The 25131-nt window shown below is 48.6% G+C and overlaps 1 protein-coding gene across 4 annotated transcripts in view; it reads left to right on the top strand.

Moving 5' to 3' along the window:
• NLRP12 (NLR family pyrin domain containing 12) overlaps nucleotides 1-6219 on the top strand; it is a 41744-nt gene extending 35525 nt beyond the window's left edge. For 3 of the 4 annotated variants that reach the window (XM_060652282.3, XM_060652283.3, XM_060652284.3), the window contains one exon: nucleotides 184-6219. In XM_060652282.3, coding sequence (XP_060508265.2) covers nucleotides 184-271 — 88 coding nt within the window. In that variant the 3' untranslated portion in view covers nucleotides 272-6219. The remainder of the gene's footprint in view (nucleotides 1-183) is intronic. The other variant, XM_060652281.3, reaches the window with a different exon arrangement.
• The last annotated feature ends 18912 nt before the right edge of the window (nucleotides 6220-25131 follow it).

Genomic DNA, 25131 nt, shown 5'->3' on the forward strand with positions numbered 1-25131 from the left:
TAGAGACTTGGGACAGTGTGGTAGCTCAGAGGCCAGCCTACCTCCCCATGGGACTCGGTTTGCAACCAAGGACCGGATGATGGGATTATGTTAACAAGGCAGGACGTGTGAGAGATTTGAGGTTACCTTGGAACGCCGCCGCAGCCTGGGCCTGGGATAACCTTTCCCGCTGTGTGTCCTCAGGTTATTTGGGATGGACCTGAACAAAATGACGCACAGAAGGCTGGATGTGCTTCGGGGAACAAGACCTCACCTGGACATTGGCTGCTGAATGGCTCTAGCTCTCCTCTTGAAGGCAGGGCAGAGGAAGAGCATCCCAGGACCCCGCTGGTCAACGGTGAGGAGCAGGCTCTCCTGTGCACTCCCATTGCAGGATGGACCCTTTCTGCTTGGGGACTGGGTCAAGGCATCGTGGAGCCTGGAGCGTGGAGCTTTAGTCTGGGGGATGCTACGGTCATGGACAGGACCTGAGGATTCTTGAGCAGGGGCTCTAAGCTGAGGGCAATTTTTGCACCCCTCCCTGGGACACCTGGCAATGTCAGTATTCTCCAAATGCTAACCATCGTGTAACACACAAGACAGCCCCCTACAGCCAGGCCTGCAGCCGAAATGGCATCTGTGGCAAAGTTGAGGACTAGCAGTGCTATGAGGGTGCTAGACAGTCTCGAAGGGCGGGGCCGGGTGCCAGAGAATACTGGTCAGGCCAGCAGCCCCGCCACCCACTCCCTTGCAGCCCTGCTTTGCACACGGTCCTGCCCGCTGGCTGGATACCTCACCGGGATTAGCCCACTGGAGGCTGGCCTGTGGCCTGTCCCATGCTACGGAGGACACGGGCGAAACCAGACTTTCCCTGTTGGGGACTGGAGATAGGGAGACTCAGTCCAAGCCAGTGATTGATCCCAGGAACGCCCAAGGACACCATGAGTGTGCTGAAATGAAGCCATTCGTCTAAGACTGGAATTTAGTAGGAAGCACCTGGAGCTTATGGAGGAAAGTGACCCTGGAGCCCGTGAAAGCCTGGAAAAAGGAAGCTAACTCAGACTCTGCAGACATTCCTGTGGACATCAGGGTCTCATTAACACTTGACTCTTGAAACCAAGGCCTTTCCTTCCTGAGAGCCCTTGATTTGTCTGTCCTCCAGCCCCTTACAACCCCATAAACCATGCCCCAGACCCTTTGCCGAAGCTGAACAAGGAGAAACCTGGCCCACTCACCACCCAGGCCCTTAGGTGGCCTCCAGGAAGATCTATGCACATGTCTGGGGAGTAGGAATATGTAACATGCCTTGGAAGAGGAAGGGTGCGAGGGGATCCTGGTCTGACAAGGTCTAGAATGCTGGGGCAAGACTGCTCCTTGATGTGAGCCAATTTCAGGCACAGCCCTCTAGGAGGCAAGTGTTGAAATGGAAGCCGCCCTGACACCAAGATCTTAGGAGCAACCAAGCTAGTGTTGGTTTGGTACCATTAACCCACTCACTTTAGAACCCGCAATTAGGCTTGTATCTCTAAGATACACCCCCTTTCCTTGTGATTCTTTCCCAATGTGCAATCAATTTTGGCTTTGCCTGTAGCCAATCTGAATGGAGGACACATCACCCATGTCCCTATACTATGGTGGGGAAGTCCAGGACTTTTCAGGGCTCCAATTTGTTTCTAATGTTCTACAAAACCTGTTTTAAGGTCAAAGATTTCCTTTACTGAAGGTGGGGGGAGCAGAGATGATCTAGCCCTTCCCTCCCACATTGCTGAAAAGCCAAGGGCCCATTTTTAAACAAAGCCACAAACCCACACAAAATCATGGTTATTTTATTGAAGCGTTTCACCATTTGGAGATGTTAAGGCTAAAATAGGACCGGGAGCGCCTGGGTGGCTGAGTCGGTTCCAGCTCAGGTCCTAATCCTCACGTTGCCTTGCATTGGGCTGAGCTGCCAGAGCAGACCACGCTTGGGATTCTCTGCCCCTCTGCTCGTTCTCAAAGAACCCGAACTAGGACTCAATGTAGAATAAAGGGGGTTAAGGCATTCAGAGGGAAAACCGGTCCTTGGCTTCTTACTACCCGTGGGCTAAAGGTTGTACACAACACTCCATTAGAACAAATGGCTGTGGGGGGAGCCAGCCTGCTGGAGGGATGGGGGGGCTGGGAGCCGCAGCTGGGGTCCAGGACAGGTTGGGAAGTTAAGCCTTCCAAGCTCTAGGACGTTGAGGATTTCCTCAGACAAGGACACACAAAAATGGGAGCACTTTCCAGACAGAGAACGGGAAGTGCCCCCATTTTGTGTATCCCAGTCTGAGCACTGCAAAGGATTGGTCTCCTAGCTGGAGGCACCACCGGGACATCTAGGTACAGAAAAAGTCAGGTTATGAACGCATTAGGGGCGCACTGAATGGCCAGGTCATGGGTGTTGACCTCGCAAAACCAAAGGTAGGTCTCCAGCCCATTCCCTGTGCCCCCAAACCCCACTTGCCTTGGAGAGCTCAGCAGCTGATACATAAGCTGTGACAGTCTTGACGAGAGCAAGATGGACTCCGCTGATGGTGCCCACCAGTGACACCCAAATACAGTAGCACTTTTCACTGATTTGTCTGAAGAGTGCTTCCACATTTGAGTACCACGGGAGAGCAGAGCATTGCCCAGAGGGAGCCCGGACTGGGCTCAGAAGAACCCGACGGGTCTTAAAGGACCCATCCCACGGTTCTGTGTAGATCTTCCCAATCGGTGACACTCAAAAAATGGCGGCACTTTCCTACTTAGAACAGAAAGTGCCCCCACAGTTTGAGTACCACAGACTGTGCTTAAGGAACGCCAACCATCCCACCAGGCAAAAATCGCTTGCAGGATTGGATTAAACCCACCTTGACCCTAGGTCTGGGAAGCGGTACACTAAAGATTTATTAGAAGTCAAAGTTCGCGCAAACCGCCAGATTAGCACAGAAATAGCTCAGCTAAGGAGAACACTGTGCCCATGTATGTATCCGTCACCCCAGGCCCAAAGAACTTAACTACGGTGCTGGGGAACTTAGGAACTAACTTGGGGGTGGCTGTAGTTAGGCCTTCACGTGGATTGGAACAGCCTTACTACCCTGAAGGCCACTCCTACCCTAAACACCCTTGAAAAATGAACCCCAGTCACACCCACAGGGCACCTGTAGGCAAGAACCCCAGAAAGATGGCCAACACACCTCATGGGGAGAGTCCTTGAGAAAGCTTGGGAGCTGGGGAAACAGGGACCAAGGGGCAGGGGAAAAGCCGTCAGTGCACGATCAGAATGCAGGAAGTAAGGGAAACATCTCCAAGATGGGAGATGGGGGAAGGTAGGAAAAAGGAGACAGCTGATACTCACAAAGAAGAAAGCAGGAAGGCCGCGACCCGTCTCAGGCAGGGAGGTCTGGGCTGCTGGGCTCTTATATAAACCGAAAGCTCACTCCCTTCTCTCCTTCTCCGCCCAGACCCACCCTAGCCCCTCTGATTGGAGCTGGTCTGGGTCAGACACACCCTCACCTGTTTTCTTAAACTACTTTTTTGTTTGGTCCGTCACCAGGACTAGGGAAATGCCAAATCCTCAAAGGAAAGTAATTTCACCTCCTGGGAATTCCTGGGAATCAGTCATTCCTTCAGCAAATATTTAAGCCTAATATGTTTATTGAACTTCTGGGACGTACCTGGCATTTTGCTAGGTCCAAGGGTAAAAGGGATACGTAAAGAAGACCCTGGGTTTTTAATCGCCTAGAACAGTGGTTTCCAATCAGGGGTGTTTTTTTTTTTTTTTCCCCCTCCCCAGGGGATAATTGGTGAGGTCTGGAGACATTTCTGGGGTCGGGAGGGGTTGGGCAGGGTGTTCTCAGCATTTAGTGCTTGGGGGCCAGGTGAGTCTCCTCTCCAGGAAGAATGGTCCCTGGCCCAAAACCTAACACCTATAGCAATAGAGTGATCAATCGGCAGGAAAAAAAAAAAAAAAAGCCTTCCTCCCCAAAATGAGCAAACAATTACTGTTCCTATTACGTCATCTCAATATTGCTGCACATTCCTATAAACGTGGATGTTGGGAGCTTCCATGTTTTTTAAATTCAATACAAAGTTTTTAAAAAGTATTTTAAGGACGCCTGGCGGGCTCAGTCGGTGGAGCCTTGATCTCGGGGTTGTGAGTTCGAGCCCCACGTTCGGTATGAAGATTGCTTACAAATAAAAAAAAATTTTAATTAAAAAAAAAAAGCTCTGTTTTAACCACAAATGTTAGAGCACGACTTCTCAACATGTTCTGATACCTTTTAAAAGTGTGCACCGTTTTGACTTAATTCATGCATCTGCCTGAGCTCTGAGGCCTTCTTGGAATTCTCCCCTTGGCAAATCTTGGAGGTGTGCCTGAGGCCCCTGAGGTTTGCAAAGAGAGATTGGGGCATTAAAATACATAAATAGTGGAAAAATCGATAAAATGTGCTTTAATGGCTGAAGGGCAATACAGAGTATGCGTTTATCATAATTTCATTCGTGAACCCCCTACTGTTAGACATTTTCAATTTTTCAAATTTTGGGATTTTTTTTTTTTTAAGTAGCCTCCATACCCAATGCGGGGCTTGAACTCACAACCCCCAGATCAAAAGTCGCACACTCTACCGACTGAGCCAGCCAGGCGCCCCCAAAACTTAGGATAATTTCTTAAATGACCCTAGACATTCATGACAGCAGCTCTAACAAGAGCCCAGCCATTTCTAAAATCTTCTGCGAATCGCTGTTAACCCCTCAAGAGCTGTGGGCACTTAGCAGGCAAGGCCAATAAAGGTGCAGCGACGGGCACAGGAACACAGGGTCAGAAAGAAGGAAAAGTGCCACGGAGCCCGAGTTTAGAAGTCCAGGCTCCAAAGTCTTGCTTTGGTCCTTGTCAGCTTGCTGGAGGGCAGTGCATGGGACCAGGCACGTGCTCCAGATCAGATCTAAACCGGGATCCCCTCCTCTGCCACCACACCTGGGCGCCTGGACCTTCAGGTGTCTCCCCAAATTCACCCGGCTCCTCCCCATCGCCTCACCTTGTCTTGGCAATTTTCTGGGCTTTCTCCTCCCGCCCTGGACCCCCCCACCGCCCCATGCAGCACATTTATCCTTGACCCCATACTAAAACCCTCTTCTCTAGGGGGCTCCCCCAGTGCTATGTGATAGCACCCTACATCCCTTTACTGACTTCACACTCCAAGTGCCTACATTTCTGATGATGTCTCGAATAACAGGCTTACCCCTTCTCAGGTATTTGTCACAGTTTTTTATTTGCCTCTGGTGCTTAGGTCCTGGGGAACAGCGGCAATTCTGTCTTATTCACCTGTGCCCCCCCCTCCCCAGCCCCACCTCCACAATCCCAAAATCAGTCCTGGACTTGTCACAAAGATGCAGTGAGCACTCCCCCTCCCCCCACCCAGGGTGATAAACGTTGTTAATGCAACTGAATTTAAGGAACATTAAACAAAGACTACATTGCAAAGATGATTTTCAGTCAACTGATGGTAAAAGGCCCATTTTTGATATTTTTCCCAGTGATTTGGTGACACTTGTGGTGAGACAGTGCTGGACAAGGAGCTCCTAATACCTCCCTCCGATTTGCAAATTCCATGCTGGGTCTAACCTTGGCTGTTTTCACCACTTACCATGCCTGCTTAAAGTCTTATCAAGTTTACATCATTGTTAGCTATTTTCTCCCCCAATGTATTGCTTTCTTTTTTTTCCCTCCAGCTTTATTGACTTAAAGTCTCAAATTAATATTTTAAAGGGTTGTTTTTTTTTTTTTTTTTTTTTTTGGATTCCTGATGGAAAGAAATTCCAAAGATTTCAGACAGGAGATCTGATGGCCCGAGGTGGTTGGGGGAGGTGGGGAATCAGTGGAAGGGATTTTTGCCTAATCAGGAACTCTTCCGGCAGAATCTCAAGATCTTCATTTGCAAATCACTAACCTTGTTCTCATTACAATGGTGCCCTGGCCGCTCTACACTCCCCACCCAGTCCTTGGCATAATTGGGCTGGTTTCCATACCAATGAGAAAAGATTCTTTTGTGAAGATCCCAACAGTGTTGGAAATCCTTTTACGTAGTTATTGTTTCCTCTAATCCCATATTCTATCAGTCCACGGTTACCTGCAGCCTGGGGGTGGAGAAGGTTGATAATCCTCTTTATGACATTAAAAGAATCCAGCCATTTATCTAAATTTGCTGCTTTGGGGCTGGGTTTGGGAGAAAACCTTGTGGGGAAGGATTCTTACCTGACTAGCTGAGATGCTTCTCAAGGGCACACTAAGGGTGTCTCTGGCGTCTGTTCTGTTCACCCGAGCGCCTGCTACTTCCAAGGCTCCGCACACATCACTTAATATGTACCGAGACTTTAAGGTGGGCTGGCGATAAAATGGTAAGTAAGAAACACAAAAAAGAAAGGCCTGAGCCGCCCGGAGTTTACATTCTTGCTGAGAAGAGTGTTGGCAGGAAAGCATCTTAAACCAGCTAAGCCCGCAGTTATGTTGGGGCGTCTCACGCTATGAAAAGAAATCGAGAGGTCTGCAACGATGCATTCACAAACACGTAAGGGTCTGTGTGTCTGGACTTTTCTAAATGGCTTGACCTCCCTGGCTTCACGCGAGGCTGTGGATCGAATCGTGCCTCCTTCTGGAAGCTTCTGCGGGTCGGCTTTTCTAGAACCACATTTCCTGACTCTCCACCCTGCGTCTATAATACGTATCATTATCACACTGGCATCATGAAACCCAATTGTTCCTTTGTTGTCTGTCTGCACAACTGGGACGCAGGCCTGTTGAGGGTGTAATGTTCTGTTTTTCTCGGGGCTGTATTCCCCAGTGCCTAGATGCTCAAAAATACTTCCTGAATAAATGAATCTGTCAACTGAAAAAGAAAAAAAAAAAAAAAAAATCAGGTCCGGGAAAACACTTTAGAAACCCAAGGTATCCTGGTGAACGTGTTGTCTGTGTTAGGATAATTTTGTATTAGGAGAATACAAAAGCAAACTCTCCTTTTAGGAACACCAACCGAGCACCTATAGCAGAGGTCTTTAGGAGATAGCTATTGATCAGGGTTTAGGGTGTAGCTGGCATTGAGCCAAACAGCCCCAGTTTGGAATATTTATTTTTTAATTTACACCCAAGTTAGCATATACTGCAACGATGATTTCAGGAGTAGATTCCTTAGTGCCTCTTACCCATTTAGCCCATCCCGCCTCCCACAACCCCTCCAGTGACCCTCAGTTTGTTCTCCATATTTAAGAGTCTCTTCTGTTTTGTCCCCCTCCCTGTTTTTATTTTATTTTTTTGCTTCCCCTCTCTTATGTTCATCTGTTTCGTCTCTTAAAGTCCTCATAGGATATTTGTCTTTCTCTAATTTTGCTTAGCATGGAGTATTTTCTGAGCCATCTTTTTTGTTAGTTTTTTAAGTAGGCTCTGTGCCCAACAACGTGGTGCGGGGGTGGGGGGGTTCTTGAACTCATGACGCCAAGATCAAGAGTCACATACTCCACCGGCTGAGCCAGCCAGGTGCCCCTCTGCGGCATCTTTGTGAGTTCTGTGCTGGTTTTCACCTGGATATGTTGTATTTCCTTCAGGAAATCCAGGAAGGAGGGTGGGTTTCTGTCTCTCCCAGATGTGCTCAAGTACACTCAGCACGTGTAGAGTTCAGCCTGCGTGATGTGCACCTCGAGACCCCAATGTCGCTATCAAAGACTAAAAGACACCCGAGGTGAAGAAGGGACAGAATCCCCCCAACTTAGTAAGTCTGTTGCGTTCCCAGTTGGGTGCAGATATGCCCACAAAGAGTTTACTCGGTAGGAAATCAGGGTTTCTGGTATTAGACTGGGGAATGGCAGGGGAGGGGGGGTGGTTCCTGGCCGTCCTGCCCTCTGGATTGAATGAGTTGGGTAAAGTGAATCCCCTTTGGTCATTGGCCAAAAGTCTTCAGTTTGGGGTCCATCTTCCAAGGTCACTCAAGGTCCCTGGACCTCTCAGATTGATCAGAGGAAGCTGGTAACAACACTCTGCATGTGGTTTGGGGTCTCCTAGGCAGTGCCTGCCGCAGGGCCCCTCGGTTCCCTCACTGGGCTGCAGCATCCCGTATCCTTCAGATGCCCCCCCCTGAAATATCCCTTTGTTAGATCCTAGCCTGCCACCCCCCACCCCATCGCCTCACACTGCTTTATTGCTCCTAAATTCCCTCGGGATGGTCCGACACACTGGGTTTCTGGTTTTATCTGCCCGTGTTGGGCTTTACCAGTGTCCTAAAAGCACAGATGGATGGTTCCCTTTGGTTCCCAGGAAAAGGCTTCCTGTAAACAACCACCCTTCTCCATATGCCCAGGGGACTCCCCTGTCCTATGACAAGGCCAGACACAGACCCCCGACCCCCATAATCGTGGCCTCCACAATTTTAGCTGAAAGACGACCCCGGTACTGAAGACAACAATGTTTCCTGCTCAGTTGGCCGAGGCCTCCAGCAAGGATGACAAAAGCCATCCCCACAGGTAGTCACTCTGTCTTGTCCATTTCTCCCTGAAATCTTCCACGGCAAAGCCACTCTGCCCAGATGCTCCATCAGTGCTTAGACCTGGGGTGTGCTCCCAGTCGACTAAGACCAGTTTCCTTATGTTTGGCTTTTGTCTTTGACCACTCCTTGGTTGCCTTTCTTTCCAACCAACAACCAACACTGGCTCTTCCGTTTGCCCTGCGTCCTCAGCACCTAGAAAATAGTAGGTATTTAGTTTGTGAGATTCAGATTGTGAGATCAAGAATGTGACTCTTGGGGTGCCTGGGTGGCTCAGTCGGTTGGGCAGCCAACTTCGGCTCAGGTCATGATCTCGCGGTCTGTGAGTTCGAGCCCCGTGTCGGGCTCTGTGCTGACAGCTCGGAGCCTGGAGCCTGTTTCAGATTCTGTGTCTCCCTCTCTCTGACCCTCCCCCGTTCATGCTCTGTCTCTCTCTGTCTCAAAAATAAATGAACATTAAAAAAAAAAAAATTAAAAAAAAAAAAAAAGAAGAATGTGACTCTTGATCTCAGGGTTGTGAGTTTGAGCCCCACGTTGGGCGTGGAGGTTACTTGTGCACGCACACACACAACACCCTACCTTTCAGAAGTGCCCATACACTGCAATTTCTGTAACTGTGTTTGTCTGTGACCCTTGTTTCTGAGTGTAAAACTGGAGACTTCTGGCCCCGGGTTGTTATTACAAAACTGTTGGTTCACAGTTGATCAGACAACCCACATATGTTCCACCTTAAGTAAAGATTAAAATCCAATTCCGTTTGGAATGGAGATGAATAGAGTTTCTCTCCCATACAGATTATGCATCTAGGATACGAGAGAGTTCCGTATTTCATTCTTATTTTTCATGTTCGTGATGCCAGTCCTCAAAAATTTTGTTCACGTAGATACACGAGAACAGAAGAATATTGGCACAGTGAAATGTTCCTCAATATTTTTAATTCTTTCTAAATGATGTGATTTAATATACCACATTTAAAATAATAAAAAACCCATAATCCTTACTCAAGCCGTCAACTTGAGTTGTTTTAAAAACACTTTGAAGTTATGTATCAAAAATGACACAATATATCTTCAAAAATTATTATTCTTTGGGCGCCCGGTGGCTCAGTCGGTTAAGGGTCTGACTTCGACTCAGGTCATGATCTCATGGTTCGTGGGTTCGAGCCCCGTGTCGGGCTCTGTGCTGACAGCCCTGAGCCTGGAGCCTGCTTCAGATTCTGTCTCCCTCTCTCTCTCTGACCTTCCCCCATTCATGCTCTGTCTCTCTCTGTCTCAAAAATGAATAAATGTTAAAAAAAATTTAAAAAAAAATATATATATATTTTCTAGGGGCGCCTGGGTGGCTCAGTCAGTTAAGTGTCTGACTTCGGCTCAGGTCATGATCTTGTGGTCTGTGGGTTTGAGCCCCACGTCGGGCTCTGTGCTGACAGCCCTGAGCCTGGAGCCTGCTTCGGATTCTGTGTCTCCCTCTCTCTCTGCCCTTGCCCCGCTCATACTCTGTCTCTCTCTGTCTCTCAATAATAAATAAACGTTAATTTTTTTTTTTAAAGGAAAGAACAGGAAAAACACACTTTCTCCGCTGATTCCCTTCAATTTCCCAGTGTCTGCCAATCCCTAGACATGGGCGGGTTCAGACCCGAGGGTACTCCAAGGGCCCAATTCACACAGGATTTCAAAGACTTAGTAAAAACAAACAAACTAGTGTACAGGGTCTCAATCAGTTCAGTTTGTCATATTGATCTCGATTAGAACAGAAAAAGATCCTGTTTTGGACTTACCGGGCTATAGAAAGTATATTCGTGGGCGCCTGGGTGGCTCAGTCGGTTAAGCGTCTGACTTCAGCTCAGGTCACGATCTCGCGGTCCGTGAGTTCGAGCCCCGCGTCGGGCTCTGTGCTGATGGCTCGGAGCCCGGAGCCTGCTTCGGATTCTGTGTCTCCCTCTCTCCCTGCCCCTCCCCCACTTGCTCTCTCTCTGTCTCAAAATAAACAAACATTTAAAAAAAAAATAGGGGCGCCTGGGTGGCTCAGTCGGTTGAGCGGCCGACTTCGGCTCAGGTCATGATCTCACCGTCCGTGAGTTCGAGTCCCGCATCAGGCTCTGTGCTGACAGCTCAGAGCCTGGAGCCTGTTTCAGATTCTGTGTTGCCCTCTCTCTCCCTCCCCTGTTCATGCTCTGTCTCTCCCTGTCTCAAAAATAAATAAAATGTTAAAAAAAAAAAAAAATTAAAAAAAAAGAAAGTATATTCGTAAAATCAACCTATGATGTTTCTTTTGTTTTAATGTGGCTATGAATATTTTTCACTTTTTAGGGGGCACCTAGCTGGCTCAGTTGGTGGAGTGTGTGACTCTTGATCTCAGGGTTGTGAGTTCGAGGTCCATGTTGGGTATAGAGATTACTTTTTTTTTTTTTTATTTTTTTTTAACCTTTATTTATTTTTGAGACAGAGAGAGACAGAGCATGAATGGGGGAGGGGCAGAGAGAGAGGGAGACACAGAATCAGAAGCAGGCTCCAGGCTCTGAGCCACCAGACCAGAGCCTGACGCGGGGCTCGAACTCACGGACCGCGAGATCGTGACCTGAGCCGAAGTCGGACGCTTAACCGACTGAGCCACCCAGGCGCCCCAAGATTACTTTTAAAAAAATCTTTACTGGGGTGCCTGGGTGGCTCAGTTTGTTAAGCATCCACCTTGGGCTCAGGTCATGATCTCTTGGCTCGCGGGTTTGAGCCCCATGTCGGGCTCTGTGCTGACAGCTCAGAGCCTAGAGCCTGCTCCAGATTCTGTCTTCCTCTCTGCCCCTCCCCCACTCGCACTTTGTCTCTCTCTTTCTCTCTCAAAATAAATAAATATTTAAAAATATTTAAAAAAAATAAAGAACGGGGAGAAATGGGGATTTTCAGCCAATGAGCAGAGTGAGGGGATCCGTGGGTGAAAATTTACTAAGAGGGCCACCACACGGAGAGGGGGATTCTTACTAAAGCAGCTTCACAGGCTCCTTGCCCTGGATGGGGACATCAGAGAGGTGAGATGGGGAACTGGATCGATCAGGTATCGGGAGTCAACAGAGGTCTAGGGTGGTGCTGACAGCAGGATTCTTCATCAAGACTGGCTGGGCAGGCCTGAAGGGTTGGAGACCAAGGTTGAGGTCAGGGGAGCCCAGCTACGGTTCGGTCAGGAACACAGTCTTATGCTCAAAATGTATCAATCACAAGAGAGGAAACGATCCCAGAACCTGGGTTGGAAAGGTTGGAAAGAAAATGGGTGAAAACACCTGTGTGACAAGCCTTAAGCACTGTCCCTGACCGGCCATTTCCTCACCTACAAAGCCCCATCTGTGGGACTCAGGGACAGACCAGACAGGGGCCTTGGCTTGGGGGTGGGGGGTGGGGGGGAGCAGGTGTGGAGGAAGGGGGATCTAAAAGGGACTTGGGACTAAGAGGCAGGAATTTCCTCTTTCCACAGGATTCAGCGAAGATTGTCGGACCCTCATTCCAATGAGATTTGATGAGCTCTTTAGAGAATACTTTGAACACGAGAGAGGGAAAAACAGAATTTGTTTCTGCCAGAGCAGGCTCCAGGCTCTGAACTCTCAGCACAGAACCCGACGTGGGGCTCAAACTCACGAACTGTGAGATCATGACCTGAGCTGAAGTTGGACGCTTAACTGACTGAGCCACCCAGTCACCCCAAGTTTCTGTTAATCTTTTCATCATGAGAGGGAGCGTCAGGGTGTCTCAGCCAGGAACTTAGTAGGGTTCTAGAGAATTATTTTTCCTTCCTTAAAACCCCTAGTCATTTGTCCTGAATAAAGTCTTGCTTAACATTATTGTTTTAAGCAATCTCCGCACCTGGTGTGGGGCTCAAACTCATGACCCTGAGATAAGAGCCACAGGCTCTGCTGACTGAGCCAGCCAGGCACTCCCGGTGTCGGTTTTTAGGACAGCGATGTTCCAGTGGGTGCGAGTCTATCTGAGGTGCCCATTTATGAGGGTCTCTTGCACTAAATCTGGCAGTCCCCCCTCAGACACAGCAGCCACATTTATGTTCGATGGGCACTGGGGGCTCATGCTCCCGAACAGGACAGCGGTGACACAGACTTGGCTCGGCAGGGATGATGAAAGCAGTCTGGTGTGGAGATGTCAAGGGACAGGGCCGACAGGACTGGAGACAGAAGTGGGGGGGGGGGGGGCAGTTGTGGGGACCGGTCTGGAAATGCGACCATTTGCAGCTTGTGGAAAAGAGATTTCAGAAGCTGGTCCGTTCAAGGAATATCTTCTGATGAGTTTGATGCAAAAAGGTGGTTGTTTTTGTTTTGTTTTGTTTTTTAGTGCCATAGATCGGCAATAGCTCCCTTCCCCATGGGGGATTACTGGCAGAATGGGAGGGCTCCGTGAGATGGGGCAGAAATCTCCCGTCTCTTGAGGATTTGTCAGGCGGGGCTGCGTGTAGGTTTCCAGAGCGTGCTCTTACTGGATATTCCTTTTCTTTTTTTGAATTTTATTTAAATCCAAGATAGTTAACATATAGTGTAATAATAATTACAGGAATAGAATTTAGTGATTCATCGCTTACACATAACACCCAGGGCTCATCCCAACAGGTGCCCTCCTTAATGCCCATCAAACATTTAGCCCATCCCCCCACCTCCCCTCCAGCAACCCTCAGTTTATTCTCTATTTAAGAGTCTCTTGGGGCACCTGGGTGGCTCAGTCGGTTATACGTCAGATTTCAGCTCAGGTCATGATCTCAGAGTTTGTGAGTTGAAGCCCTGCATTGGGCTCTGCTTGCTTCAGATTCTGTGTCTCCCTCTCCCTCTCCCTCTCTCTCTCTGCCCCTCCCCCACACGGGTTCGCTCTTTCAAAAATGAGTAAACATTAAAAAAAATTAACACAAAAGAGTCTCGTATGGTTTGCTGGATATTCCTCAAGGTTCTTGTGATGACAAACTTTGTTGTTCAACACATATCCCTTGACATCTACACTTTCCAGGTCCTAATTCAACAGCAACCAAGGGAGATAAAATTTCTTCGTACTTGGAGCCCGTCCTCAAGGGGCTCAGAACTTCAGAACTTGCAAAATCTGGGAACTGAGGCGGGGGCGGGGGGGTGGGGGTGGGCAGTGGTCCAGCCTGGGGGCAACTTCCTTCCGTTTGGGAAGTTACGGAAGGTGTTCCGGAGAAATCGCCCGGAGGAAAAACTTTCCTCTTCCAGCCTGAGTCCTGGGGCTGGGGGCCCGGAAATTAACTGACAATGGTCAGATTAACAGGAGAAAAGACAGGTTTATTTACACGTGCATGAGGGACCTCCCAGTAAAGGGGAGGAAGGGCCTGGAGAAAAGTTTATATATATCAACGTAACAAAAGGAGGGGGTGTGAGGGCTTTTTGATGCTAAGGAAAATGGACCCACTCACTGGGAGGGAGTTAAGTGCGGCTGTTTTCATTTTTCGGGAGGGAAGTTGGACCAAGATTTCTTGCTGCGTCTTGTAGCTCAGCTGTTTTCACTTTGGGATAAAGATAGAATAATCTTCCTGCCAGCTCTGGGGTTCCACGTGGGTCCCCACTTCAAAGCCCTGGAAAGACAAGCCAGCTTCCTCTAGCATTTGCAAGAGCGGGATAAAGGGCTGGTTCTGAAAGACGCAGGGCATCATGCTAAGCAAAATAAGACAGACAAAGACAAATATCGTATGATGTCGCTTATATGTGGAATCTGAAAAAAAAAAAAAAAAAAAAAAAAAAGAACAAAAAACCCCAAACTTGTCAATTCAGAGAACAGACTTGTGGTTGGGGTGCGGGGTCGGGACGGGAGAAGGCGGTTACAAGGTACAAACTCCCAGCGATGGGATGGGCCAGTCCTGGGGATGTGGTTTACAGCACGGAGACGACAGTTAACGGTGTTCTGTTGTGTATTTGGAAGTTGCTAAGAGAGGAGACCTTACAAGTTTTCATCACTATTACAGCGATGGGTGGTGAAGGATGCTGATTATCCCGGAGACCTTCCTGAGGCTGAGGCTGAAGTGGGGGTCGGGAGGAGGGCTGTCCGAGCCCCGCGTCGGGGGCGCGTCGGGCTCTGTGCTGACAGCTCAGAGCCTGGAGCCTGCTTCGGATTCTGTTGTCTCCCTCTTTCTCTCTCTAATAAATATTAAAAAATTTTAAAGAAATAAATAAGAACCTGATCTCCTATAGAGAAGCTCCCTGAGAGCAGAGCCACTGTATCTGTGATCAATATTTGATGAGTCACTTGGGAGCATTATCCTAAGGGTTAATTATTTATTTTTTTTATTGAATCATGAGTCCATTGAAATTCAATAAATGATTTTCCTGTCTACAGTGTCTTTCTGGTAGTAATGACTTTGCAGATGGGCACAAGGAGATCCCGGCAGGGAGGCTGTGAGGTCCCAGCCGTCAGCTGAGCTAACGCACAGGGGAGCCTCTCTGGGTGCACAGGGGGGAGGGGAGAGGGCCGCGAAGACTAGAAATAACCCGAGAGGGAGACACACACCTGCAAGGATCCTTCCGTTTTGTAGTGAGACCTCTGACTCCCCATCCACTGCCTGGGCTGTGGCTGCCTTCCACTCAGACTGAGAGCTTCTCGGGGCAAAGTGTGACTCAGACCCATCCCTGGGGTCATTTAGCTTAGGCGCTGGCCTGCAGAAAGCTGGACGCACGGAGAGAAGGGCCAGTGAGTCAAGGGGCTGGGATACAGCTGGTGCAGGGGAGAAGCCATGGGCCACAAGGACACTGCCAGGTAGAGGTGCCTGAGGCACATTCTTTCCTGTGTTCCTCACGAGCTCGGTGGGATATTTGAGAACCCAGAGAAGTCAAGCCATGTGCTCAAGGTCGTGGCGGACGGAGGCCCTCCTACAATTCTTGGTCAAGGAACCGCACACTTTGTATCTTAGAGTGTAGTGCAAGAAACCTAGGAAAACCTCTGTTCTTGCTAAGCTCAGAGTCTGCAGAGAGCTGTGGATTCTCCTTCAGCCGGAGAAGGCAGGCAGGGCAGAGGTCGTCCTTGAAGATCCATGAGCCTGGAAGTCAGAAAATGCTAGTAACACTTATCATTCTAAATGATAATCAAGGCACTGGTGATAATAGTAATCTATGTTTACTACAAAAATAGCAACACTTACAAGAAATAACAATCATCCTTATTTTAAGTGCTAACAGGAACAGTGACAATGGTAATACTTATTACTATAATAATAGTAACACTTACAGTGATAATATAGTAATATTATATCATCTCCCAAAGAGAACTTATTACAAGTAACACAAGATGCCCACCACGCCACACAGAGATGCGTTCCTCACTTTGTACATCTCCTAAATGGGGATCCTAAAAATTTTGAATTTCATGGTGTTACGGTGGCAGTGAGCATGTGTGGAATAAAACAAGGAGACGTCAGCCTTTAAAAAATCTTTTTTAAATGTTTTTATTTATTTTTTAGACAGAGAGAGAGCATGAGCAGGGGCAGAGAGAGAGGGAGACACAGAATCCGAAGCAGGCTACAGGCTCCCAGCTGTCAGCACAGAGCCCAAAGCAGGGCTTGAACCCACAAACTGTGAGATCATGACCTGAGCCAAAGTCAGGTGCTTAACCAGCTGAGCCACCCAGGTGCCCTGAGATGTCAGCCTTTTGAATCGGTGTCCTGTGAACAGAGATGACGTCACCCCAAAACAGATGGCTAAATATTTGGAAATCTGCGTTCCCAGTGGGCCAAGGATATGAACAAACAGTTCATGAACATAAACCCATTCTGGAATTGGAAAACCAGCGGAGAAACAGAACTGTTCAGACAGACTTTGTATAGCGCAACATGGCAAGACTCTGTGGTGGCCAGTTGGCAATTAAAATTAGAAAGACATTTGCCCTTTTACCATTTCTTGCTCATTACCCAGCAGGTGTAACAGCACATGTACAGAACTGAGTACAAAGTTGCTAACTGCAGCATCGTGGGAGGCAGCAAAACAGAAGAACAACCTGTTGGGGCGCCTGGCTGGCTCAGTTGGTGAAGCATGAAAATTCTTGATCTTAGAGTTGTGTATGAGCCCCACATTGGGTATAGAGATTTTTTTTTAATGTTTATTTATTTTGGGAGAGAGACAGAGACAGAGACAGAGACAGAGAGAGAGAGAGAGAGAGTGAGTCCAAGCAGGGGAGGGGCAGAGAGAGAGCGGGAGACACAGAATCTAAAGCAGGCCCCAGGTTCTGAGTCAGCACTGAGCCTGCTGTGGGGTTCGAACTCAGGAACCGTGAGATCATGACCTGACCCGAAGTCGGACCCCCAACTGACTGAGCCACCCAGGTACCGCAGGTGTAGAGATTTCCTGAACAAAAAAAGTCTTAGAAACAATCTGTCACTAAGGGACGAAATTAAAAAATTCTGATCCATACACACTCGTTGCAATGGTAGGGAGGTGCTTTGCAAAGAAGCGAGGAATCTCTTTTTGCTTGGGGCAGACAAGCAGGACATACTGCTGAATTAAAAAGAAAACAACAAACAGTAATGTAAAAGGTGTAGGCTAACACATATAGTAATGGGAGAAAACCATGCCCCAGATCCCAGCGCCAGGAGACACATTAAGTGGCATCTGCAGGGCTGACATTTGTAGAGGAGGGCGGGGCCTGGCTGGGAGCAAAGAGATGAATGGGTGGGAGAGACCCCTGTCAATTTTCATCTATTACAAACCATTTTATTTTTAATTTATTTTTAATTTGAGAGAGAGAGAGAGTATGCAAGGAGCAGAGAGGGGGAGAGAGAGAGAGAGAGAGAGAGAGAGAGAAAGAGAAAGAGAATCCCAAGCAGGTTCTGCACTTAGCATGGAGCCTGATGTGGGGTCTCAATCCCACGACCTTGGGATCATGATCTGAGCCAAAATCAAGAGTCGGACATTCAACCAACTGAGCCACCCAGCCACCCCTACAAACCATGTAAAAAAACGTGGAACTATGCAAATGTAATCAAAGATATACTCTTATTAAAACATAGAGAACAACGGGGCATCTGGGTGGCTAAGTTTGTTAAGTGTCTGGCCCTTGATTTCGGCTCAGGTGACGATCTCACGGTTTGTGAGTTCGAGCCCCATAGCACTCTGTGCTGTTGTGCTCTGAGCCTGCTTGGGATTCTCTCTCTTTCTCTGGTCCTTCCCCATGCACACTCTCTGGCTCTGGCTCTGGCTCTCTCAAAATAAAAAAATAAACTTTAAAAAACAACCAAACCAACCAAACCAAAAAAAAAAAAAAAAAAAAAAAAAAAAAAAAAACCCACAACAAACCCAAAAAAAAAAAACCAAAAAAAAAAAAAAAACCCAAAAAAAACAAACAAACCAAAACGTAGAGAACAAGAAAACAGATTGGGTAAATGCTAGAACATACATTCTCCCTTTTGGAAAGTCCCAGCTACAGGAGCTGAGGACAAAGAACAAAACAAATGAAACCGGAGCACCTGTTCGTTTCCCAAATTATTTGCAGGAATCCTTTGGGTTGTGTCTTCCTCGCCGGGGCCACTGTGCATCCTAAGAACATCAGTCTGGGGACAGGAGGTCATGTGGTTGCCTGGGGACCATGCCAGGGGCCAGGGGGCTAACATGTATCCATCACTTAACAGTGTTTGATTGATCGGTTTTATAAAAGGAGAAAATGAAGCCCAGAGGTAGACATTAGAGGCGCTCAGTGGCTGGCCTGGGATGCAGGGAGTTTTGAACCCAGGACCCTGCGGTAAAGGCGCGCCTGCGCAGCCTGGAGATGCTGGTCTGGCTCGTGCTCTCCCCCTGCTGGCCGGAGAAGGAAGTGCTCGAGGACACGGCGCCTCCGCGTTGCCTGATGGCCTGGAGCGGCGCGCCCCCCGGTGGTCGCATTGGGAAAACGCATCCGGCTCTTGGTGTTCTCAGCAATTTGCATTTAGGGCAAGTTCGGTTTTACTGATCTGCAACCGTAACGTCTCCTGTACACGCTCCCCCTGCTGTAGAGCGCCCCCCTCTCCCCTACCGTCCCGGGCGCGGGACGAAATTACAGGCACAGTGCCTGTGAACCCACCTCCCCTGACGCCCACCTTGTACACCCCTCCCCATGCCCCTCTGGGTCTCACTTTGGTGACCAATCAGCACGCTGCACTCGCCCTACATCCGCGCAGGCCTCCCTGGGACGCGTGCCCGAGCTGGACCAGAATGTTCTTCTCCAACCGCGAATAATTATCCTGGCCTGAAACCAGCCAAAAGGACCTCACTGGTCCCCAGTGTCCTTGGAAAACCAAATTCTTACCAGCGCTCGCAGGGACCTAAATAACCTTGTCCCTGTTAGTTTCTTCTAAGTAATTTCTATCTCTGTCCCCTCCTCATGACAGGTCAGCCACGCTGGCTGGCCTTCCTTTCTTTTCTGACCCAGGGCAGTCAGCATAGAATTTTATCCTCGCTACCCCCTGGCCACACCAGCCTCTGTGCATGTTCTTAAACCGAAATGCAATTTCCTTAGAAAAACTGCTCCTGACACAACCAAATCCCCTATTCGTCTCTTTTGCAAAACAGATCACTGTTTTTTTTGTTGTTTTAATTCTCATAAGCCTCTATCATAGCTCTGCTTTCTTTTTAAAATCATTTTCATTATATTTTTAAAAACATTTTTTAATGCTTATTTACTTTTGAGAGACAGAGACAGAACGTGAGTGGGGGAGGGGCAGAGAGAGAAGGAGACACAGAATCCCAAGCAGGCTCCAGGCTCCTATCAGCACAGAGCCCCACGTGGGGCTTGATCTCACAAACCGGGAGATTATGACCTGAGCCGAAGTCGGACGTCTAACCATCTGAGCTACCCAGGCGCCCCGAATCATCTTTATTTTATTTTTTTTAATGTTTATTTATTTTTGAGACAGAGAGAGACAGAGCATGAATGGGGGAGGGGCAGAGAGTGAGGGAGACAACAGAATCGGAAGCAGGCTCCAGGCTCTGAGCTGTCAGCCCAGAGCCCGACGCGGGGCTCGAACTCACGGACCGCGAGATCATGACCTGAGCCGAAGTCGGATGCTTAACTGACCAAGCCACCCAGGCGCCCCATTATTTTATCTTTTTTAACGTTTATTTATTTTTGAGACAGAGACAGAGCATGAACAGGGGAGGGGCAGAGAGAGAGGGAGACACAGAATCGGAAGCAGGCTCCAGGCTCTGAGCCGTCAGCCCAGAGCCTGACACGGGGCTCGAACTCACAGACGGCGAGATCGTGACCTGAGCTGAAGTCAGATGCTTAACCGACTGAGCTACCCAGGCGCCCCGAATCATCTTTATTTTAGATAAACTGGTACAAAATGAACAAGAACATCCTGGATTACTGGGTTTCCTGATTTTGCTGTCAATTGGCAGGAAATAGAGAAAACACAGAGCACAGTGGACCGCACCAAGGATGTGCGGCCAGAAAGACCCCGGGAGACTCACGGTGCGATGGCAGGTTCCGCCAGGTGGACAATAATAACAAAGGGAATCTGAGATTCAGAAGGGGCTGGCTGGCTCAGAGGTGTCAGATAAGAAGGGAATAGTATTCCTGTTGGAACGGGATGTTGTGGTGCTCCGTGTCTCTATTTGAATCATGTGTTTCTACATCCTGCTGGGGCCGTAGGATCCTTGAGGACAGATGTTACTTTCTGAGTCCCCCATCCAGACAGTGGGGACAGTGTTTGTTATGGAGTGTTGCTCAAAAACACTTCTCTCAATCAGTTTGCTAGAGAATGGATGATGAGTCTTCTGTGTGAGTCTCAGTGCCATCTGGCCACATCAACAAAGGCAGACAGACAGTTCAGCCACCCACAGGCCCCTGGGCAGCAAAATGGGGGCCCCCTAAAATGCAAGACGCTCAGTTACATCTGGATTTGGAATGATCAAGAAATCTTTTATTATTTTGAAATGTGTATTTATTTATTTTGAGAGAGAGCGCAAGCAGGGGAGGAGCAGAGAGAGAGAGAGAGAGGGACAGAGGATCCGAAGCAGGTGCAGAGCCCCATGTGGGGCTTGAACGAACTGTGAGATCATGACCTGAGCTGCAGTCGGATGCTCAATGGACAGAACCACCCAGGCGCCCCTAGGGAATCATCTTTCTTTCAGTCAAAGAAACATGTCTTGTGTATTGCAAACTCAGGCAACCAAAAATTTCCACAGCTCGACGAAAAATCATGTTTCCTGTGTGTCCCATGTATGCAATACAAATGGGACATATTTATGCTATGACATTGTTTATCTCAATTTCAGATTTTACCAGGCATCCTGTAACTTCTTGCTCCAGCCGACAGCCCGTCCTGGAGAGCTCCCCTTGGGAGATCAGTGAGGTGTCTCTCACATGGTCTGCACCTTGAGCAGGAACTAGGGATGCAAGGTCTCAGCTAAGGGACTGGACCCAGAGGGTCTCCATCACTCTTCAGAACCCCTGCCAGATCTGTAGATTCTCCATGAGAGTGGGAATCAGAGCAGGAGGGATGGCTGGGCTGGGGGGACGGAGAAAGGGGTTAGTCTTGGCTGAGAGGCTCGGTCATCACATTTTGCAGCCATGGAGAGAGAGGCCCAGAACCACAAACTGGGGACCCAAGTGGCTTGCTCTCCCAGGATACACACCCCAAACTGCCTCCTGATGGACATCCTGCAGCCCTCTCCCTCTCCCCACCCCCGCACTGTGCACTGGGGCAATGCCCTCATCATCTAAGCCTGGGGCTATCTGCCACCTTCCACTGAACCCCCACCCCCTGGTGTTTGGGGGAGGTACTTCACTGATCCCCGTGGCCAGAATGGGGTTCCCACCCTCAGGACCATGCCAGGTCTGGCTTCCCCATCATCAGGGTCTGCCTACACCCCATCAATCCCCTGGGCGGAGGGAGGTTATTCCACCCCAGATTGTCCCAGCCCCATGTTTCAGGGTTAACTCCCCAATTATGAGAGTCCCATCATTAGACAAACCAAAATCTAATGAAACCACATTAGGCCAAGTGAAAGAAGCCAGACACGGGGCTCCTGGGTGGCTCAGTCGGTTGAGCGTCCGACTTCAGCTCAGGTCATGAACTCATGCCTTGTGAGTTTGAGCCCCGCATTGGGCTCTGTGCTGGCAGCTCGGAGCCTGGAGCCTGCTTTGGATTCTGTGTCTCCCTGTCTCTCTGCCCCTCCCCTGCTCGCACTCTCTCCCTTCTCTTGAAAATAAATAAACATTAAAAAAAATTTTTTTTTTAAATAATAATGCTGGGGCACCTAGGTGGCTCAGTTGGCTAAGCGTCTCACTTTGTCTCAGGTCATGATCTCCCAGTTTGTGAGTTCGAGCCCCGCGTTGGGCTCTGTGTTAACAGCTCAGAGCCTGGAGCCTGTTTCAGATTCTGTGTCTCCCTCTCTCTGCCCCTTCCCTGCTCATGCTCTGTCTCTCTCTGTCTCTCAAAAATGAATAAACATTAAAAAAAAAAAAAAAAAAAAGAAGCCAGACACAAAATACCACAATCCGTGGTATGGGTTTCACGTCTATGCAGTGTCCAGAAGAGGCAAATCCATACAGAACATAAGCAGACGAGGGGTTGTCCAGGGCTGGGGGGAGAGGGGAATGGGCAGTGGCAGCTGATGGGCCTGGGTTTCTTTCTGGGGGTTTGATCAAAGTGTCCCAGAATTAGGTAGTGGTGGTATCACACAACCCCGTGAATATGCCAGTAACACCCATGGAATTGCACACTATAGAATCGTGAACTACAAGGTACACTCTACCTTTTATACAGAAGGGTGAACGTTAGAGTGAATATTTTCCCCACAAAGACTATGAGAAAGAAACAGAATGGAAAAGAACAGAGGGAAGACCAGATCTGTGCCTTCCTTCCCCCTCCACTTCTCTTTCTGAAACATCACGGAGTCTTTAGTCTCCACCAGGGCTCAGGTGGGGAGGTTAGGGTCCCAGTGAGCCGAGGTCTCAGAGACCCCAGCTCTCCATGGACTCTCCATCGCCATTGACTCAGGGGATCAGGAGCCACGTGGGAGCCACAGCGATGTGGAGATGATGCTGTGGAGAAATCTTTACCCCAGTCAGCTCAAAAACACGGTGAGCGCTTGGGTGGTAAGGAGGCTGTGCTGTGCGGGCTGGGAGTGGGGAGACCCATCTGCCCCAAGACAGGGGGCCTGGAGCTCCAATTCTGGCTCTGGCGCCCTTCCTGAGTGACTGCTGGCAAATTCCTTTCACTGCTTGGGAGTCAGTTCACACTTTCTGTTGGGGACTAAGGACCCCGTCTCTCCAAGCCCCAGCTCTGCCACCAGTTTGTAGCCTAAAGATGCACAGCTGGATGTCACTCTGAGGTCAACTGAGTCACTTATGCTCAGAGAAGTTCAGCCTTGTCACCTGACCCTCTCCGGCTGGTTTTATTTTCCTGTCTTGACTGTTCCATCTACAGGCCTGGGTGGTGATCAGTCATGGAGCACTCTCTGTTCCTGTAGGGGTGGAAACATTTCTCCCCCTCCCTTCTAGGTTCTTTGGTCTAAAATCAGCATAAGACAGGGGCACCTGGTGGCTCAGTCGGTTAAGCATCCAACTCTTGGTTTTGGCTCAGGTCCTGATCTCATGGTTCTTTTTTTTTTTTTTTTTTTTTTTTTAAAGAGAGGGATACAGTGTGAGTGGGGGAGGGGAAGAGAGAGAGGGAGACACGGCATCTGAAGCAGGCTCCAGGCTCTCAGCACAGAGCCCAAGGTGGGGCTTGAACTCACGAACCACGAGATCATGACCTGAGTCAAAGCCAGACGCTTAACCGACTGAGCCACCCAGGTGCCCCAATTTATTTATTTTTGAGAGAGGGAGGGAGAGAGAAAGTGCGCACAAGTGGGGGAGGGGCAGAGAGAGAGGGAGAGGAGCTGAAGTTGGACACTTAACCCACTAAGCCATCCAGGTGCCCCTTTACCTTTTTAAAAGTGGGGATGATGTTGAAATCTCAGGAAACTGAACAAAACCCAACAGCTGTTCATGGTTCCCAGGCTTTCAAGATGAAGGCAAGATTATTTAATAATCAAAGTCAGGTCCCAGGCAGCCCCCTGGTCTCTCCAGGCATTGCAAGTGCTGGTCTCTGAGCCGAGAAGGCTCCCATTCCCCCATCCCTGCTTCTCTTTTATTTATTTATTGGTTTATTAAAAAATTTGTTTAATGTTTATTCTTTTTTGAGAGAGAGAGACAGAGTGCAAGCAGGGGAGGGGCAGAGAGAGAGGGAGACACAGAATTGGAAGCAGGCTCCAGGCTCTGAGCTGTCAGCACAGAGCCTGCTTGGGATTCTCTCTCTGCCTCTCTCTCTCTCTGCTCCTCTCCTGCTCATGCTCACACTCTGTCTTTCAACATAAATAAATAAATTTAAAAATGTTAATATGGCAAACTCCTACCTACCTTTCCGATCTCAGCCTAAAAGCCCCTTGTTTGGGGAATTCGTCCCAGACCTTATCATCTGATCTGGTCCCTTTCCCCACCAACACCATCACATTATTCATCCCTAAGCCTGGTCCCCCTTTAAGACTTAGTCCATTTTACACAACCAGGGGGACAGAAAACAGATCAGCATTTGCTAAGGAGTGCAGGTGGGTGAGGGCACAGACCACAAAGGGGCACATGGAACTTTTCAGAGCGAAGGAAATGTCCTTCATACGGGTTTCTCCAGCTTTGCTGAGATACAACTGACAGATAATATTGTGTAAGTTTAAGGTGGAAGTCAACGATATGATGCACGTATGTATTAAGAAATTATTACCACAGTAAGGCTAGTGAACACATCCTTCACCTCACAGAGTTATCTTTTTTTTTTTTTTTTTTTTGGTGATGAGAGGATTTAAGATCCACCCTCTCAGAAACTTTCCAGTATAGAATGCAGTGTTGTTAACTATAATCAGCACGTTGTACAGAGTGCCCAGGGAAGTCCTTCCTGAAGAAGCGATATTTGAGCTGAGATGTGGTTGAGGAAAAAAGAACAAGCCATAGCAACACTGGAGGAAAGAGCTCTTTAGGTGGAGGGAACGATAGGTAAGTGCAAAGGTCTTGAGGCAGGAATCACCTTTCCTAGTAAAATGTGTCTGTTAGATGTTCACAATCTCTGGAGATGGGTAATATTTAAAAAAAAAACAATTTTTTAAAATGGTTATTTATTTTTTTGAGACAGAGAGACACAGAGTGTGAGCGGCGGAGGGGAAGAGAGAGAGGGAGACACAGAATCTGAAGCAGGCTCCAGGCTCTGAGCCATCAGCCCGGAGCCTGACGCGGGGCTCGAACTCACGAACTTTGAGATCATGACCTGAGCCAAAGTTGGATTCTCTTAACTGACTGAGCCACCCAGGCGCCCCAGGAGATGGGTATTATTATTTACCATATGTATCACACACGTAAGAACAGGGCTATGTCTAGTGTCTTTGTAAATATACCAAGAGACAGTGGCCAGACCATACTACAGAACAGAACTCTGGCCCACGATCTGTGATCTGCAGCGACCAGACCAGAAAACCATCCCATTATTTACAGTAACCAAGCCCAGGAAGCCAGCCTGGTGTCTGCAACTCAGACCACTATGTCCAGGAACCAGCCAAACCGTTACCCCTCTAGCAGTCAGCCAAAAATGACCAGGAATTAATGAATAACTGATACTTTCCCTAATATTTGTTCCT

This window comes from Panthera onca, chromosome E2 (assembly GCF_046562875.1).
Source record: "Panthera onca isolate mPanOnc1 chromosome E2, mPanOnc1 haplotype 2, whole genome shotgun sequence".
Lineage (NCBI taxonomy): Eukaryota > Metazoa > Chordata > Mammalia > Carnivora > Felidae > Panthera > Panthera onca.